The 19,490-nt window shown below is 43.4% G+C and overlaps 1 protein-coding gene across 2 annotated transcripts in view; it reads right to left on the reverse strand.

Moving 5' to 3' along the window:
• Window positions 1-19,490, reverse strand: part of LZTR1 (leucine zipper like post translational regulator 1) — a 34,489-nt gene that overhangs the window by 7,599 nt on the left and 7,400 nt on the right. For both annotated transcript variants that reach the window (XM_014258901.2, XM_005530235.2), the window contains exons 10-14: window positions 7,088-7,198; window positions 5,819-5,911; window positions 4,817-4,912; window positions 3,574-3,757; window positions 1,629-1,798 (exon numbers count right to left, since the gene is read on the reverse strand). In XM_014258901.2, coding sequence (XP_014114376.1) covers window positions 1,629-1,798; window positions 3,574-3,757; window positions 4,817-4,912; window positions 5,819-5,911; window positions 7,088-7,198 — 654 coding nt within the window. The remainder of the gene's footprint in view (window positions 1-1,628; window positions 1,799-3,573; window positions 3,758-4,816; window positions 4,913-5,818; window positions 5,912-7,087; window positions 7,199-19,490) is intronic.

Below are 19,490 nucleotides of genomic sequence, written 5' to 3' on the forward strand. Positions count from 1 at the left end.
ACAGTGATATTCTTATCCTTCCTAAATGACTGTTTAGGCTCTTATTTGAACAGGAAATTCAGGACAATTCTAAGCATCTAGAAAAATTTGACTAGAAATATTAACAAGGAAGAGATTAACTGCCCATTGAGCTGTTCCAAAGCTTTCTAAAACAGGTATCTCAGGAGATACTGAAAACTGCACAGAGATAATGAAGATTGGTTGCTATCTCATAACTTCTAACATAATTAGACACCAGAAGTTAATTAAAAGGATGAAGAGATCTTAACTCTTGACACTCTCCACCAAGGCTTCCAAGAGCTTACAGGATTCCTTGTGTGAGTTTTGCCTGAATCTTTTCCACAAACACAGCAAACAGTTCAATGAAAATCAGTGTCATGAAAAGGTGACAAATGAACCAGACCTAATGCTAATCAGTTAGAGACAAAAAAAGAGCACTTCATTTCCCAGTATGAACCAAGGCTTCCCCTCAAGACACTTTTACAAGCAATAAATGCAATCTGCACCAGCTCACCGTAAGGTGGATACAAGTTTACCCAAAGATTTATTATTACTGTCTGTTTCTGCCAGTTTATTTCACCTGGGATCCAAAGGTATCAGGACTCACCTGTGAAACGTTCTAATTCATGGCTGGGATGCCAGAAATAGCAGTTTTCCACAGAGGACTCACCATGAGGACTAATGAGCACCTGAGCAGAGAGGATGCCAGCTCAGGGTGATCCTGCCTGACTGGAACTGTGTGCAAGAGCCCCTGTTGCTCTGGAGGTAGCCAGGGCAGGTGGGGGCACCAGATCCACCAATGCCTGAGCTTATGGGCAGCTGATGGCACCATGGTGCCATGCACCAAAGGCCATGCTGGCATTTACACACTTGCTGCTGGCCCTGCTGCTTCCTCCTGGCAGCCTTTCCTCTCCCACATCCTGTGCACACACAGTGCCTGAGGAAGTGCTGGTGCATACTGATTTCTCCAGCCTCACTGTGCTTGCAGCCACCAGCAATATGGTCACTGGTGTGCACAGGCTGAACATCAGCAGCAGGTACTGCACAGTCCTGCTCTGCCTCTGGGACTGGGGGCAGGAGCTGCTCTCTGTAGGTTCAGCAGAACTGGCTTTGTGCACTGCTCTGGGATCAGCATAGCCACCACCTCTTGGGCTGCAACCAGGGGTCAACTCTACCCTGACTGTCACCAAACACCCAAAAGCCTCTCACCCAGCACAGAGAATCACTGGCACATTTTGTTTTTCAGTACAAAGGCCTGACAAGAGTTCAGTTTTCCCATCCAGAAAACGAAAGAACCTTTTTGTAGTGTCAGTATATATACCACAGCAAGACCAGGAAATGCACTGGTTCTATCTTGCTGCAGCAAGAGTGAACTGATGAAGAGCCAAAGTCACTCTGCCCTTGACATTCTACAAAGCAGACTCCCAAAAATATTGAGCACATATTGAAAAAAGCCTACATAATATCACAAGCCACTGCAGGACAACCTATGCTAAATATACTCAAGCAACTGTAATTTAAGGAATGATGAATTTGCAAAAGCTGATACCTTTGGCCAAATGTTAATTACATACACTTTATTTTTAAAAAAATTCCTATCAGTTACTTTGTATGCAGAATGTGATTACCTTTAGCTGATCCAGCTGAAGCTTGTTAGCATTCTCACACACAATGAGCACGTTCTGCAGATCTACAGATGCTTCAATATACTGAAGGCAGAGCTGTTCCAGCCGAGAGAGCTTGAAGTTTAAGGCCAGTTTGTACACATCCATAATGAGTAACACATCCTGCACATGACCTGAAATTGCAAGAGGGAAAACTGCTGGAGAGCTCACAGAACAAAGAGAGGAATCCTTCTAAAAGTATTTTGATATCAACCAGAGCAATCAGAATTGTAGAATGGGCAGTGACTAGATATTAAAGAGAAAAAAATTCCATTCCTGGTTAGATAAAATCTGAGTCAACACTAGAAGAGGAGGTTTAAATTTGAAGCAAGCAAAAGCCAATCCAAAGTATTTTTTAGACAAAGATTTTGTGACAATCTGGATCACAATTTTTTGAAACCCTCCAAAGAAAGTGACGTCTCTAAAATCCCTGACAAGCACCAGAGCTTGAGGCCAAATTTCTCACAGTGTCCAGCTGCCAGCAGCCCTGCTGGAGTCCTTGCTTTTCCACAGCTCTGTTTCTAACAGACTCTTACGAAGGTGCTCTACTTCAGCCTGCACAGACCCACAGCCGGTCTACAAGGGCTGAAGTGAAAGAGAGGGAGAGGGAACTCTTGTAGGCCACTGCAATGGGGCTACTGGGACACTAACTCGAGGAATAATCCCCCATGGTCTTTGCTTTCCTCACAGGAGATCTCTGCCCATCTGCTCTAACTGCTTTTTAATAGAGAAAAGCCCTCTCGTGTGTCACGTGCCTTCCCTGTGTCTAATTGGAAAATCCCATTTGATGAGCATGCCCAATTCCATTAGCTCAGCCTCTGGATGGCTCCCCAGGGTGTTGCTCTCTGAACTGAGAGGCACAACTAGGAATACAAATGGGCAGGGCAGGTCCCATGGAGGATCCCAGCAGAAGGAGGAGCACCAGGGAGAAGCTCTCATGGGCTGGGGAAGAGGGGCAGGCTGCCTGGGAAGTCTGTAACAATGGGAACAGCTCAGGGGGCCAAGTCTTCCCTTGGACTGAGCCTGTCCCAAGGTGAGGGTACTGAGCATCAGTGAATGGCTGGGAGAGGGATCTGGCAATGTCAGCAGAATCCAGGAAGCAGTTTCCTCATCCCCAGTCAGCGGGATCATTCTCAGACAGGCGTCCTCACAGGCAAAGCCTTGGCACAAATGGACATGTATTGCGTTTTTCCTCAGAATCATCTTTGCAGAAAGGGACAAACTTGGGAGTGAATCTGAAGCAAAGTTCAGTGCTAGGACAGCTGTACCTCACTGTACTTCACTGTGCCCCATGACTGCAGCTTCCCCAGCCCCAGCAGCTGGAGTTCTTCACTGTATCCAGACTCACTCCCATTGCCCCAGAACCCTCACCACTCACACAGCCAGCTCCTGGATTCCCTGTGTGGGAGCTGCAAGTTCTCTGGCTATTCTCCATCCACAAATGTTTTTAATTCAGAGAACTTCAATGAATGCATCAAACAGATTTTTCCTTTCTTGAGGCATTCCCTCAGATTGGATTTTTAACAGGTGATAAATACTGGCTTGCACACCTTTCTGTGTGGGCTCAGTTTAAAAAGGATCAAAAGAATTGATCAGAAAAAAAGAAATAAGCCAAGCCAAGATAAGATACATGGTCCTTCCGAGCAGGATGCTGTGATGTTCAAAATACAATATTTTTGTTTGTTTGGGGTTTTTTACACCTTTTGGAATGATCAAGAACTTGTTCTTCCTTGATATTTGAAAAGAATTGGGAGGAAAAAAACCATGGTTAGCATTCTCTGATAAATATCTGTTTTTTGTTTAATCTCAGGTTAGTAATTAAGTGCTCAGAACAGGACTGATCACCTGTAAATGCTGGATCCTGCTATTTCCAAACATATTTTCCCCCCTCCCCTCCCTAGTGCCCTACCTTTGCGGGGATACTTTATCTTATCTGTGTACAGGAACTGCATGAGCACCTCAAAGGGCTGGGCCTCAGCCTCTCGGATGGGCACTTCCAGTAGTGGCTGCAGTCGGCACAGCTTGACATTCCCACCAATCCCATCCTTCTGGCATGTGGTGTGTCCCTCCTCTTCAATGTCTTGTTTTGATTTCTAATGAAACAGAAAAAACACCCAAACATGGCTAAAGCCTGTGCCACTTCACACAAGTTACCACCAAACCAGAGGATCCTTCTCCTTACTCCACATTTTTCAAGACCCAGGATCTCTTTTAGCTTCAGGATTACCTTCAAGATAATAAGGAATTCATATGTCTTAGACTTACTGTTCCATATCCTGGGACACACATGGATCAGAACACAAGTAAGCTCCTGGATACAGGCCAGAAGCAGGACACCAGAGCAAGGGAAGACTGAACTGCACTGAACTCACATTTCTGCCCACAGCAGAAACAACCCCACTCTGAGAAGGAGGGACAGGTGGGAGTAGATTCCACAAACCCTGCCTGGCAAAGGCAGAGTACAAAGTACTGCACAGAAGTATTTTAAAGCACTCTGGTACTCCAAGTTTCACTTTGACAGCCTTTTCCCATAGCCTTTCCAGTGGCAAAATAATTAACTGGGGGGCAATGAGGCATCCACATCTTACTGCAGATTGCGTGCTATCACTTCCCCAAAAGCCATCAAATGTTTGCTGCTGAAAACCTGGAAGTAGTCAAAACAAATAGACAATGATCAGAGGCACCAGACTTTCACCTCTGGAAGAAGTAAAAAAATAAAATGGTTAAGGGAACAGAGGCAGCTGAAACCCTTAGTATTGCTTTTCTTCCCTCTAATCTGTCTGATCTTGTGGGTCATCCCCATGACACAGCTTTTACCTCCCCCACAGGGAAGGGCACATACACCTCTCTGGGGCATTCCACAAGATTAGACCTCAGACAGCTATGAGAGCTTCCAAGAACCACATTGCCAAATCCAGATAACTGGATTAACTCTGGCTCCTCCACGTTACACTCCTGATACACATCCAGTAGCCTTCATTAATACTAATGATCCTCTTTATTTTACTTGCTCAAGAGCACCTTAGCATCAGACACTGCTCCCATCCTCCAGCTGTCTCAGCAGATACTACTTTTCTCCTGACAACCTTATTCCCAAACCTGGGCAGAATGAGCCTTACCTAGCTACAAGACTAGTTTTCCAAAATACTCACCTGTTTCACCCTCTCCCTGGCTTGCATGATTTTCTTTTTCAGCCACTTGCAGCGAGCAGTGACGATCGCAGTGTGCCCTCGGACTCGCTCCTCCTTCTGCCAAAGGCAAAAATCACATTCAACTTTTATCACCAAATCACATGGTCATGGCAGATGGTAGAAGTCATAGAAACCTGGGCTTAACCCCAGGTTACAACACATTTCAAGTCAGTGTCAAAGGCAGCCTTACATCTGCTCTGCACACAGAGATGAAATTCAACACCTATTTCCCCAAAGGCTAATGGCAAACATCATTTGGGAAAGAGCCTGTGTCACATTCACTGAGTGGAAGCTGTTGTGTCATGTATAGTGCTTTTTATCCTTACATCTGATTTTCTGTTTAATTTTCCCTTTTCAAAACAACAGTATGGGTTTTGCTATTGTTTGCCATAATTGATTTCACCCGTTGTTGAGGATCTGTTCTCTGAGTTTTGTAAAGCTTTTTCTAACTTTTTCTTTTTGCAAAAGGAATGCAGGTAAGTTCAAATTTCTCGTGTTTATCTTCAGAAAATCTGCTCTCTGTTAAATTTTTAAACTGTTTTCATTACTAGAGAACCATTCCCCTGTATTGCTTTTTCTCATTCTCTTTTATTTCAGTAATTAAAAATGGCTCTTGAAATGATAATGGGTTTGCAAAACACTCCACCTTCCTAGGAGGCAACTGGGACCTGGAAGTGCAGAGGTCATTGGTAAATTTTCATATTGCAACTCTATATAACATGCTTTGATAAATTCAGGCTAAGTCAATGACTCACAGATCTTCTCAGTTTAAAAGCTTTTTCTCCATTGCAGCTTTAAAAATTTATCTGGATTAGTGAAATTTACTAAACCAGGCAGACAGTTCACCAGTGATTCATTCCCAGGGTTTCTGGCACAACCACTGCACAATTTGCTTTTTCCCAGCAAACACACCACACACACAGTAACACACCCACTGGCATCTGCCCAATAAATTTTACTCACCTCTCCCAAAACAAACTCCAAGTCACTGAACTGTCTGTTTTCCCACAGCCTTCCATAGTCTTCATGGAGAGTGCATTTAGGGTAACAAGAAAACTAAAAAAATAAAACCCCACAGAAGACAGAATTAATTTCAGTGGCTACATAAACTTAAAATCTCAAATCATTCTGGAGCAGAGGAGCATGAGGTCAGATCTCCTCAGGGTCTGCAGCTTCCTCACAAGGGGCAGTGGAGGGACAGCTTCAATCTCTTCTTGCTGTGAGCAGGGACAGTACCCAGGGAAGGGCTGGAGCTGTGCCAGGGCAGGCTCAGGTTGGAGATCAGGGAAAGGTTCTTCCCCCTGAGGGTGCTGGCACTGCCCAGGCTCCCCAGGGAATGGGCACAGCCCCGAGGCTGCCAGAGCTCCAGGAGTGTTTGGACAAGGCTCTCAGGGATGCACAGAGTGGGATTGTTGGGGTGTCGGTGAAAAGCCAGAGGTTGGACTTGATGATCCTTGTGGGTTCCTTCCAGCTCAGGGTATTCCTGATTCCATGATTCTGTCACCAAAAGCACCAAGGTTACATCTACTATCACTGGATTTTCTTATTAACTCAGCCTCAGTGTAGCATGTAGAGTAGAATGTCACAAGCAAACCAAACACATGCAAGGTCTTCCCCCATGGTTAGGGTAAGGACAGATAACACAGTGTAACATGGAAGAATTGTGTCTCATCACAGCTCCCAGATACAAGGATTTGGAGGGTGGGAGTCTCGCCTACTCTCAGGACTTGTCTGAGGGTGCCATGCAATAAAAATAAACTTGAGTGTATGTTGAATTTAATCTAGTGTGAGTATCCTGAATTTAAAATTTTCAATTCCCATAGTCCTGTGGGATGGGAGAGCTGCATGGAGATAAAACCAAAATACAAAACACTGCCCCAGAGCCCTGAACAAGACAGCACATGAAGAGGAACAGCCAATTTTAATGAAATAACATAGCAAATCCCATCTGCTACACTTTCCAATGATTTGTCAAAGTTGTCATGATCTCTGTAGGATTTCAGAAGGCACTAGAGGGCTTGACCTTACCAAAATGTCTGTCCAAATAACATTTCTCCGAAGATTTTAAAGACACACGTTGACCTTTGAAAGTTGAATCTGAAATACAGAGGTTGCCTGTAGGAAGGCCATGGACTAAAAGCCGTGGAACTCATGGAGAGCTAAACCAGACACTCCACAGAGAGGACTCATGTGGACCTGGTGTGGAAGTGAGTATGCTTATCAGCAAATTACCTGGAATCTGTACATCTCTCCACTTCTGATGTTATTGTCCACTGTGCCACCAAAGATGTACATAGCATCCGAGATAACTGCTGCCGCATGGAAGAGTCTCCCACTGGGTAACTGGGGAAAGAAAATAGAGAATAAACAGAAAGCAAAGGACAAAAAAGGCAAGGTAATAAATAGAAGTCTATTCTTCTGCCAAGAAAAAAGGTCTACAACTAACAGATCAGTGGTGAAAAGGGAAAATCACAGAATATCTGAATTGGAAGGAACACACAGGGATTGTCAAGTCCAACTCTTCAGTGACTGGCCTGTAAAGGGATCAAACCCACAAGCTTGGCATTATGAGCAGTGAGTGTGGACCAAACTGGTGCAGCCTGGGGTCACAGTCACACACATACACACAGAGTCACAGTCACACACACAATCACATACACAGAGTCACAGTCACATACACAATCACACTCACACACAGAGTCACAGTCACACACACAATCACATACACAGAGTCACAGTCACATACACAATCACACTCACACACAGAGTCACAGTCACACACACAATCACACACACACACACACACACAGAGTCACAGTCACACACACAATCACACACACACACACACAGAGTCACAGTCACACACACAATCACACACACACAGAGTCACAGTCACACACACAATCACATACACAGAGTCACAGTCACATACACAATCACACTCACACACAATCACACTCACACACACACAGAGTCACAGTCACACACACAATCACACTCACACACACACACAGAGTCACAGTCACACACACACAGAGTCACAGTCACACACACAATCACACACACACAGAGTCACAGTCACACACAATCACACACAGAGTCACAGTCACACACACAATCACACACACACACACAGAGTCACAGTCACACACACACAGAGTCACAGTCACACACACACTCACACACACACACACAGAGTCACAGTCACACACAGAGTCACAATCACACACAATCACACACAGAGTCACAGTCACACAGAGAGTCACAATCACACACACTCACAGACTCACATCCTCAGATTGCCATTTGCTGTACCTCAGGATTGTTTCCTAGCATGTCTAGAACATATTGTCCCGTCACATTTAAGAACACCCCACTGACTGCACCTTCTAATCAGAGTGGTACCTACACAGAACTATAGATCATGGCAGTTACAAGATGTATCATTTACAAAATTAAACCCAACATCATTTTCCACAGAAACCCCAGACACACTTCTAGAAATAAGCAGATTCTGCAAATGTGATCAACATGTAAACTCAGTTTATTTGAAATGCTGTCAGGAACTTGAAAGGTGAATGATCATCTGCCTCAGCAGGACTGAGCCCCAGGCCTGTGAGCACCCGCCTCCCCCACAGCTTGAAGGTCTGAGCCATCTGGCCAAGGCCTCAGGAATGTCCAATGCCGAACAGGAACCCAAGGCTGGAGCTGCTGGCAGAGCTGGCACCTCAGAGCCACAGCTCTGGCCTCCATTCTGCCAGCTCCACAGAAAGCAAAGCCCCCCACACTGCAGCTATTTATAGGGCAGAGGGATCACACCATCCCTGCAACACACCCCACCTCAGAGCTGCAGCATTGGGTGATTCTTGAAGAGACACTGCAAGCCAAAGCCACTGTGACCCTCCTGCAGAGGACAGACCAAAGCATTTTTACTCTTTTCTTCTGAGGCTACACAAAGGTGTGTGAACACATCAGCATATCTCACTGAATGCTCACAGAAAGGCTTCAAGTGGTGAGAAAAACTTCTTTTTTTCCCCCTAGTCTGATCAGGCTTTTCATCTTCCAGGCAGTAAATCTCATTAAATCTTTGCCTACAAAATAAAAAGCCCTCTGGTATAAGAAATCTTTGCTTCTTGCACATATTTATAGACACCACTCAAGTAAAGTCAAACATGAAACAAGACTGTGTTTATCTAGAGAGGCAGATTTTCCAGGAAACCATGCTGACTGGCAGTTCCCATTCCCACCAATTCACCACGGTATCACACAACAGCCTCATTTAGCCTGTTACTCACCACACTTTCCATGACTTGTTCTTTTCCTCAAACTACGGTTTTTAAGGAGACAATCCCCCAGTCAGTAACTAGGACGTGGGTATTTTTCTCAGATGTTCAAACCACAGATTTACTCACCTAAAAAGGCACATTTGCCTGTGCCAGTTTAACAAACCCTCTGGATTCCTCTGGATAAACAAGATGCCTTCTGTATCCAGCATGTTTCATGGATATTTTATCAAGGAAACTTCAGAGTTGGTTCTAGTAAATACTGTGATGGGTTATGGAATAACACTGATCTCTTAGTACATTCCTGCTTGGACTCAGTTCCATACCTCTCCGAAAGAGGATGAGATTACTGTCAAATATCATCTATTTTCTACGGCCTCTGCTTGTTCTTTGCAGTAATCTCATTAACTAAATAAGATGTACTGATTGAAATAATCAACGGTATTATAATGGGTTAAAAATACATCTGTCACCTTCATCAACTGGAGCCCAACCTCATCCCAAAGTATGAAGTTTGCTTGCCAAGACCCATTCCCACACAGCTAGGCAGGCTGGTGTTAGCTGTACTGTAACATTTTTCTCACAACTAACTGCAACCACAAAAAGAACTGTTCTAGCAGAGCTCAAATGCAGCCCACCTGCTTTAGACTTATTCAGATCATTTTCCACATCTCTTTTTTTTAAATAAATAAAATTTTAGTTTTGCTTTTAATTAAAATAATTCTCAAAATTCTCTAGTATTTAGTTTTTAAAAGCTGACATTGAATTTAACAACCATTTTTGTTTTTTTTTCAATCAAAAATCCTTACAGCTTTGAAACAACTGGTGCCAGAAGGCAAACATGAACCACCCAAATATTTAACCAAGATGTACTTGCCAGTCACATCATATTCAACTCCAACAATTTCTATGGAACGCTGTAACAATGATTTTTCTTTTGTAATGGTTGGTACTGACCAAGGAACCAGAGCTCTGCAGTTACTAATAACTTAAGCAATCAAACAACTTCACTTTCTAAATACACAGACCACATTTTTAAAGAGATAAATGTAAAACATTTGGAATGACAGCCTGGAACAGAAAAGGCCATGTCCAGTTCATCAAAACATTGTGCAGCTGAGAGTTTCAGGGTGTTTGTTTTACTGAATCAGAGCAGCAGCATTCAGGCCAGCACCAACCCCCATGTGGAGATGGCAATGCTGCAAGTGGTGACATTTTGGTGCCACCTACATGGGGAACAATGCTCAGCCCTCCCAGAACCAAGGATGTGGCCACAGGAACTTTGTTTCTCTGCAAGGAAGGAGAGCTGAGTCCTCAAGAAAATATTCAGGAGGAAAAAAAACAGTTAATAGAGCTCAGAAGCACAAACAGCTGGAGAGACATTCTGGTCCCCACATTCCTCATCCACCAATACCAGACACCCAGAACCTGCCCTATCTTGAATTTTTCACTGGGAAACCTCCCAAGCTGTCAAATCCAGCTGCTGAGAACACTCACCCGAGTTAGAGTTTATAAGAAACAGCTACAAAATACCATCTACCTTGCTAGCCAGGATGGTCAGAAAGGATGAGAGTAAATGGCTCAAATTGCAGCAGAGGAGGTTTAGGTTGGTATTAGGAAACACTTTCTCATGAGAGGGGTTGTAAACATTGTAAACAATGTAAACATTGGCACAGGCTGCTTGGGGCAGTGATAGAGTCACCATTCCTGGAAGGGTTCAAAAGGTGCATGGTACTTGGGGATTTGGATTAGAGGTGAATGTGGCAGTGCTGGATGGATGACTGGATCTGATGACCTTGAAGGTCTTTTCCAACCCTAACAGTTCTGTAATTCTATGATTCTAATTTCATCTGCTGGCACAACTCCAAATGGTCCTGTGTGAATCCAAAGGGATTTGTCTTTCTCATTCCTGGTGCATATAGGAATGCTAAAAATCACAAAGAAGCACTGTCAATCTGAATGTATGTCAGCTCTAGATCCTCTCCATCAATGTGATCTCCTTACTTTATTCACAGTGCCTGACAGAAGAAATTCTGGATTCAATCCTGACACCTCCAATGATGGGAGCTGGCACTCCTCTCTGAGCTACATCACTCTGCTTCATCTCTTGGAGTGGTTTCTCTATTTAGGGTTAATGAGATTTGCATCTTGAGGCTCTTTACAAGCTGGAATCTTTGCTTTCAAACGCAGATCTCATCAGTCACCTTTGCTTCCCTTTCAGTACACCCTTCCACACTGCTGGCATGATTCAAGCCACCATTTTCAAAATAAAAGTATTTCACAAGTCTTTTTTTCCTCTCATTTCTTGTGCTCAGACTCACACTGTAGCCTGTCCAGACAGCACAAATCGAGTTTGGGCTGTGCATCAGAGCTCCAATTTGACTCCCAAAGCTGTGCATTAGAGTTGCCTCTCCCTGTGCCAGAGCACCCAGCAATCATTCAAGTAGGTGAGATTACAGCCCTGAGCATCAGCTCTGGGCCTGAGCACATATACTTTAAAATAAACTCAGTAATACCTGTGCAAACCCCTTCATAAACTCATTGATTTAAATTTTGATCTTACCAGGAACACATGCAGCTTTGCTTGAAGTCCTTAATAAATTAAGTAGAAGCAATGTAAAGGAAAATTAAACAGCGAAAGAAGGAAAATGAATCATTTCCACTCAGGGGTCAATAGTAGCCTGCTGTATGCAATTTAGAACTTGCACATGCAGAGTCAACACTTAAATAGTTCTTGGATTACAGCTTAAGTTAAATAGCTCATGATAAATTGCAAGGAGGGAAAAAAAGATGCAGAGAAGAAAAGGCATATATGAAGGTGGAATTTCTCTCTCTCTCCTATAATAAATTTAATTTCCATTTTTGAAGCATTTTTCACTTTCAAGTCTTTTTTTATTTACCTGAGTCCTTGTTTAACTGTTGCTATGCTGAAATCTAAACCAAATACAACCCAAGATATTTTTAAACCCCATTCTCTTGAGGGCACAGTGGGAGCTTCCTCTGGGGCAGATACTCTGTCAGCCACTGCTGGGTAGGACACCTGGTTACAAGGTTTAAAAACAAAGGTATGTAAAATATAGATGGGAAGCATGAGAGACCAGACATGGAGCAGCAGTCCCCTGCAGCTGAAGTTCTGTGTATCCAGAACATTCAGGGTCAGTCCAGAGAAAGCTCTGTGGTCTTGTTTGGAGCCCATCACTGTGATTGAACCATTAATATTTTAGCTGTGTAGATTTCTCAAGGTTTGTGTAGTGATAGAGACACAGAACAATGAAATCTTTTGCACTTGTTGCTTTTAGTCTGTCCTCTTCCTCACAATGGCTCTTCACAGATCACAGAATCCGAGACTGGGTCAGGTTGGGAGGGACCTTAAAGCTCATCTTGTTCCACCCTCTGTCATGGACAGGGACACCTTCCACTAGCCCAGATTGCTCCAAGCCATGTCCAGCTTGGCCATGGACACTTCTAGATATGAAGACGAGAAGCTGAGGGGTTTGCTCACTGCAAGCAGGCAAAACACAGACCACAAGCTAAGATGGTGAAGAGGGAATATCCATCAGCTATTCCCAAGTCTGAGACAGCCTTCCCACATTTTGTCTTGAAAAAACAGGGCAGATGAATCATCCCAAAGTGACTACCTGTGTTTTATGACACACCAGAAGAGGATGAAGTAAAGCCCCTTCTCAGCTGGGAGGTTGGCAGCACACACAGAGCCATGGCCCTGCCCAGCTCTTCTGTACAGCTCGCAGAACTGGGTTAGGGACAAAAATTCAACCTCCTTGTAGTGAGATTCACTCTCTTGGCTGTAAGGAATGCATTAACTATGCTATTATTGCAGGCTGTGACTATTTGTGCTGTTGCAGTGCTTATCTTCTCTCTCTGACTCCTTTCTCAAAGCATTTGAATATGTTTCAGTGCTTTTGGTGACAGAAATTTCAACATTATGGGCAATACCAGGACATTGCAAAAATCAAATCCTCTGTAGTTGTTTCAAGGTTCTCCTTTCTTACTCTCAGCTCCTCAGAAGTCTTCTTATATTAACAGAAAAGATTTATAACTGTGTAAACGTTCATTTTCTTTACACTCAGCTATGAATGAGCTGGTATTAAGGAAGGTAATTGTTGCACTGAACTCAAAAGCCAGTAATGATGTGCTCAGACTTCTTTCACAACTCAGGAACATCAATGAGCCTCTCTATCCTTCAGTATCATTAAAAGCTCAAAGCCAAAATGAAATAGAAAGACCTAAAGCCATCAACAAACCAACCTGGTGAACCAGCATGAACTAAAAGATATAAAAAGTATCTATTTTTCTCTGAAACTGGAAGAAAACCATAAGCTACAACAGGTCCAAATGAGCTGTCACTACTGGGAAACTGGGAGCTGTTGATACCTGAGATGTTTCCACACTGTTACACCAGGCAACAACATCAACTCAAACAGATGGACAGACAGAGCTTTGGATAGTCTTTAGGTCCAAGGAGGTTTAAGGATTTAAAATGTTTTCCCATGCTGGGTGCAGACAATCTCTGCCTTCAGACAAAATTGGAACAGACACATGTTAGAGTGAACTTCAAGACATGCAGCTCTGCAAATGAAGAGAAGTAGGCAAAAAGCTGAAGGATTTTACTGAGCCTTTCCATAGGCTGTTGTTCCTTTCTTGGGCCTTTCCTTAGGCTGCCATTCTTTTCAGATTATAGCAATGCAGTCATCCAATTTATCACTGCAGGTACCCAAGAGTAACCAAAGTGCTGTTTATAACCCAAAAAATACCTGTTCATTTTAAAAATCTGGCCTGGTATGAACTTTGGGAACACAGCTAACCATGAGCCAGGCAACTGCACTGCTGTCCCAAGGAAGTTATGGAGAAAATCTTCCTGGAAGCTATTTCTACCACATGAATGAGGTGACTGGTACCAGTCAGAAAGGATTTACCAAGGGCAAATTTTTCCTGACTAACCTGATCATCCCCTTCACAATGCTACATGGGTTACAGGAGGGCACTGCATTCTCAGCAAGTCTATGCTTGATAGCAAATTGTCAGGAGGGGTTGAAATGCTGGAGGCTGATATTCCAAAGGACTTAGCCAGACTGGAAAATGGGCCAACGGGTGCCTCAGGAAGTTCTGCCAAGTCCCAGCCCTGGGACAGTCATTCCTTAGAGGCTGGGGACTGGCTGTGCAGAACACAGTACTGTAGAACACAGGTCTGGTGCAGAGGGTTCACAGCATCTGGCAGCACGGCCAGCAGCCCCTCAGTTGTGCCAGCAGGCTCAGGGAAGGGACTTGTCCTCTTCTACTCACTGTTTTCAAGTCCCCAGCTGAAGCACTCTGCCCAGTTCTGGGATCTCCAGTACAAAAAGGCACTGACCTACGTAAGTCCAGTGGAGGGACACCAACATCAAGGTTGTGATCAAGGGCTGGAGCACAGAATGCATGAGAGAAGGCAAAGGAGGCACCTTCCTGCAGGGAAGTCAGAGTTGCTCTTCAGAGAGGTGCCTGGTGGGAAGAGAGGAGCCAATAGACTCAAGTCAGCACAGGAAGTTCTTTCTTAATGTGAGAGGAAAATGTCTTTGATCATGATAGTGGACAAACACTGGATGGAAGCCAGTGAAGCTGCTGGATCTCTAACCCTGGACTGGAATAAAATGCCCAGAGAAACCTGTCTCAACCAGACCTTTAGGCAGTGGAAGGGGCTCTGAGGACTCCCTGGATCCTTTTCCAGGTGAACACCCCCAGCTCTCCCAGCCTGGCTCCAGAGCAGAGGGGCTCCAGCCCTCGGAGCAGCTCCGTGGCCTCCCCTGGACTCTCTCCAGCAGCTCCACGTCCTTCCTGTGCTGGAAGGCCAGGGCTGGAGGCAGCTCTGCAGGTGGGGTCTCACCTGAGTGGGGCACAGGGGCAGAATCCCCCCTGCCCTGCTGCCCATGCTGGGGGATCAGCCCAGCACACAGTGTGGGGTTCTGGGTTAAATCACCACATACAGAAGTGAAGTCATAGTAACAAAAGCTTGTTGCAATATCTCCTCTGGTTATGATAAGTGATAGGCGGTGCAACAGAGACATCCTCTGCAATTGTGCTCTACACTGAGGATGAGATTGTTCCATTTGGCATTCACTGGAGAACACAGAATGGAAACCAGAAGGTAAATCCATTAACAATGACATCCAAACACACGGCAGCATAACCACAAAGGTCAGAGTATGAGGCTATCTGTAATTTATTTACAGCTATAATAATAGTAAATGTTATTTCTTTAAAATTGTTTTAGTATATATCAGTTGCAATTTAAAGAGCAATGTTAATGTATAATTCATAAGAGAGGATGAGGCAGTTTGAAGAACAAGCCAAAGTCCAGCCAAATCCAATAAACTCATCACAAAAGATCATATATTGAAATCTGACAACAGCTGACAGAAATCCAGTGACCAACCATTTGCTCCTCTTTGGCATGTGGCGTGCATTCAAAAATCCAAATACCATAATAGAATTTTTGGGATCTTAATCTGACTTCCTGAATAAACCAACTGAAATTTAGACCTTCTTTGAGAAAAACTTTTTTTTTTAAGAAAATATCAAATCCTGGTTTAAGTGTTTTGAAGATTTTACAAAAAAAAATCTGATAAAATGTTCCAATAAATAATTATTCTCATTCTTTAAAATTTGTAAACATTTGTTTTCCTTTCTTTTTCAGTCTAGATATTTCTAGTTTCAACTTGAAGTGGGTGGATCTTGTTTTATCTTTCACTGATAGATTAAAAACCCTCTGTTCCCCAGGTAAGCCAGAGAAGATTTAATTTCCAACATCTAAAAGAGACTTCACTTCATAGTTGGCCACTGCACATCCCATCTTCAATCATTCTTCCTGAACAACCTCCCTGGTTTGTGAACACAACATGGGGAGATGTTATACTGGAAGATCTATCTAATGAACACAAGGATCATGTATTTATGTCATTTAATAACACAACACTGTGTCAGCTTCTAGAACCAAGAATATCACAACACTTCCAGTCATTTCAAACCACCCGGAGCTCTCTTAGCTCCCCACAAGAACTGGGAATTGAAGTCATTGTTCCCAGGGGTGCTGTAAGGGAAACCATGAAGCCCAGACCACACACTCTGTTCATAAATGTATCCTACAGCCAAACTGAAACAGGGACTTTTTGCACCCACCTTAAGAAGAAATCAAAATCCCTGAGTGGACTGTTATTGTAATTGTAATTGTTATTGTAATCAGTAATTGGCAAAACTCAGGACAACTAGTAAGTATTGGAGGAAAACCCTGATTTTCCGCTGTCTTTCAAGGTTGGTGGCATAAGTTTATACAAAGTAACTGCTCCTCATTCAAAAAGAGTATTTCAAGTTCTTCTGTTACTCAATTTTATACCACCTTAATGTGGGTCACTTTAAATCTGTGTTGTTACAGTTCCTTACCAGTGAGTGAGTTACAGAAAAATTCCTTCTGCCCATCATCCACAATATTTGCATTTTGCTTTCTCTGGGAGAATACTGTAAAAGGATGTAATAATGAACACCCCTCAGAAAGGATATGAATACAGAATTGACAAACAGAAGTGGAGCTGTACAATAGCATTAGCTAAAGGTACTCTGATGTGCAGATTCTTATAAATACAAACATTTTCAAGATGTCTCTCTCCAGTTCACTGAGCACAGACCTGCCAAGGGCACAGGTATGAAGCTCCTACATTTTCAAAAAGGGTTTTTTAAAAAGGATGCAAGTCTCAACACCACACATTATTTATAAACATCAAAAGTACCAGTCTTCCCTCTGGATTGTAAAATGCTCAGTTTTATCTCTCCCAGCAGAACACAATACCTTGACAACTAGCCCACGTGTGAGGCAGATCTTGTTAGGGGGCTCACTGCAGGAATTTGGAGCATTGTGCACACAGTAACATGTTTCTCTTGCCTGAAGATACCTTGAGGGCTGTAACTGATCTCTGAACAAGGAGACTGGGGCAGACTCATCCCCAGGAGGAGGACTAAGTCCTTTTAATCTTCCTCAGCTGTCCATAAACCACGTCACTGTAATCTGTCCAAAAACCTCCAAAACTGAGCCTCCAAGTAAGCCCAAGAAGGTTTACCAGCACATTAACCTCCCTTTTGGCTTATTGAAAGAAAAATTAAGAGCTTTGGAAATTGGAGATTTTTATTGCTCTTGGCTTTGAAAGCCCTAATTGTGAGACTAAAATGTTTTCCAGAACAAGTTTTAGAGATTTCCCTCATAACTTCAGGAGAGATGGATTACTCACCAGTCCCTGCAGCCACAGGGAGATGATTGGAACAGTGAGGAAGGAGAATTTTCTTCTTCCTGACATAACACCCTGCCTCTGTGAGGCAGTGGCTGCTCCAAACATCACCTTGGATTCTGTGGGTCTGTGTCCACAACTGTCTGTATTCCCTGCCAGACCCAGAGCTCCTGTCATGCCCTGCAGAACTCTCCTCTCTGGAGCACAAGCCATGACTGCCACGTGCACACATCTGTCAACTGTGCAACATGGGGCATTCTTCCTCTTACTGCCTGCTGATTTCTTATGCTGCTCAAATCTTCTTCAGAAAGTAAAAGGTATTTTGAGTTCAATAGAAAAAATTGAGGCAAACACAAAATCTATTTCTTGTTTTTGAAATCCTTCAGTAGCTCTGAATAAAGAAAATCCACCATGCCAGGAAGCTTTGGCATTGTTATGCAGGCAGGCAAGGACTCAGACAAGATATTCCTGTGGCTGCCTTAGAAAAGGAGAACCCCCAGCTGTGAAGATCATCTCACAGCAAAGATGGGGAATAGCTCTGTGTGCTCTGTACAATAGATATGTACATGTATTATATATAGGTTTGAGGAGCTACAGACTGCAATTGTGTAGCTCAGCAAGGATGTCTTGTTATCCATTCTGGAGACATCCTAAAGCATAAAATGGCAGCTCCTGGTTTATTTTTGAAGTATTGACCTGTTCCATCTCAGTTTGCCCTCTTTTACTCATTAAGCCATTTCCCATCCTCCATCCCACTGCGAGGCACTGCCAAGAATTCTGAGCGCCCTGGGCAGAGAACTACAACAGGTCCATTGCCAGATCTATTCCCAGGCTTGTTCTACCTGTTTACTCAAAATGTAGAAAATGCCAGACTGTCTCAGGGCACCTGCAGCACCTGACACATGATTGCTGTCTGTGCCCAACAAGTGCCTCTAGGACCTTCCTAGAACTCACTCTGCCCAAATTGGGCCACCTTTTCCAGGTAACAATGCCAAAATTCTTCAGCCTTGTGTGACTTGTCATCTTCTGTGTCACCTATAACAGAGGACATACAATTTCCACCTGACAGCCTATTCCTGCTTCTGGCACAAATAGGTCTGAAAAGTCCAAATCACTTCCCAGTCACCCTGAGAAGCTCCTTGGGGCAGCCTAAGTTCAGAGAACAAGACTGGAATGGCAGCAATGACTCTCTTTCAGTGTAAGTAATCTCTTCTGTAATCTCTTTTGCAAAGCACTGTAAAAATCACCACTGAATTAATAGCTTAGTCAGCACCAAACCTCATTTTGGACTCCAGAGGCTTTACCCATTCCATGCTAAACATCCTAAAGAAGAAAGAATTAAGGATATGCATCACATGATCATAAGTAAGAAAGTAACCCCACTAAAGTGCAGTTAAGCAAAGTTGAAATGCAGCATTTCTAAGATCATATCACGTAATACAGAGGAAGCAGAAGGTAAACTCTACAATCCATCCATTGGAAAGGAAAAACCCAACTCTAAAAGTCGAGGTAGGTCATTCTGCTGCACAATAACAGAGGTCACTATCACTTCACACATATTAGAAACCCTCAAGTGCTGAGACAGCATTGCACTTATCGACTTCTGTTTTGTTTCAAATTAACATGAATAATTTTGTTCACAGAGATGGATAAATAAGGAAAATTCACGTTCAGAGTGTCCAGGGAACAGGATGGTATTAGAGATTCACTGCTACCTTTAGAAGTCTTTGCCAAAAGCTCGTGGCAACTTTAGGAAAATGATTCTGAGAAATTACCTAGTTATGACTCCAGAAGACACAAAATAATTTAAAACTTACTTGAAACACCAAAAGTCTCTCAGATTTTGCAGTTAACCGACCTTTTAGGAAAATTTACTATCCTGTGTTTCAACAGCACCAGTTTCACCTCCTACTTCTACCAAATCGGTCTCTAGATCCTGCACCAGAGAAAGAAACTGCAAAATACAACACAAGCAACTAGGAGACCTCTGTCTGGGATTACAGACAGACGAAGAAAAGAGCTTTGAAATCTGAAATTAAATTTAGCAGGGGATAACTCAGGGAACAATGCTGGTTTACAGCATTA

The sequence above is a fragment of the Pseudopodoces humilis genome, chromosome 26 (genome assembly GCF_049639895.1).
Source record: "Pseudopodoces humilis isolate 2021_Gansu_Grassland_sample_001 chromosome 26, ASM4963989v1, whole genome shotgun sequence".
NCBI lineage: Eukaryota > Metazoa > Chordata > Aves > Passeriformes > Paridae > Pseudopodoces > Pseudopodoces humilis.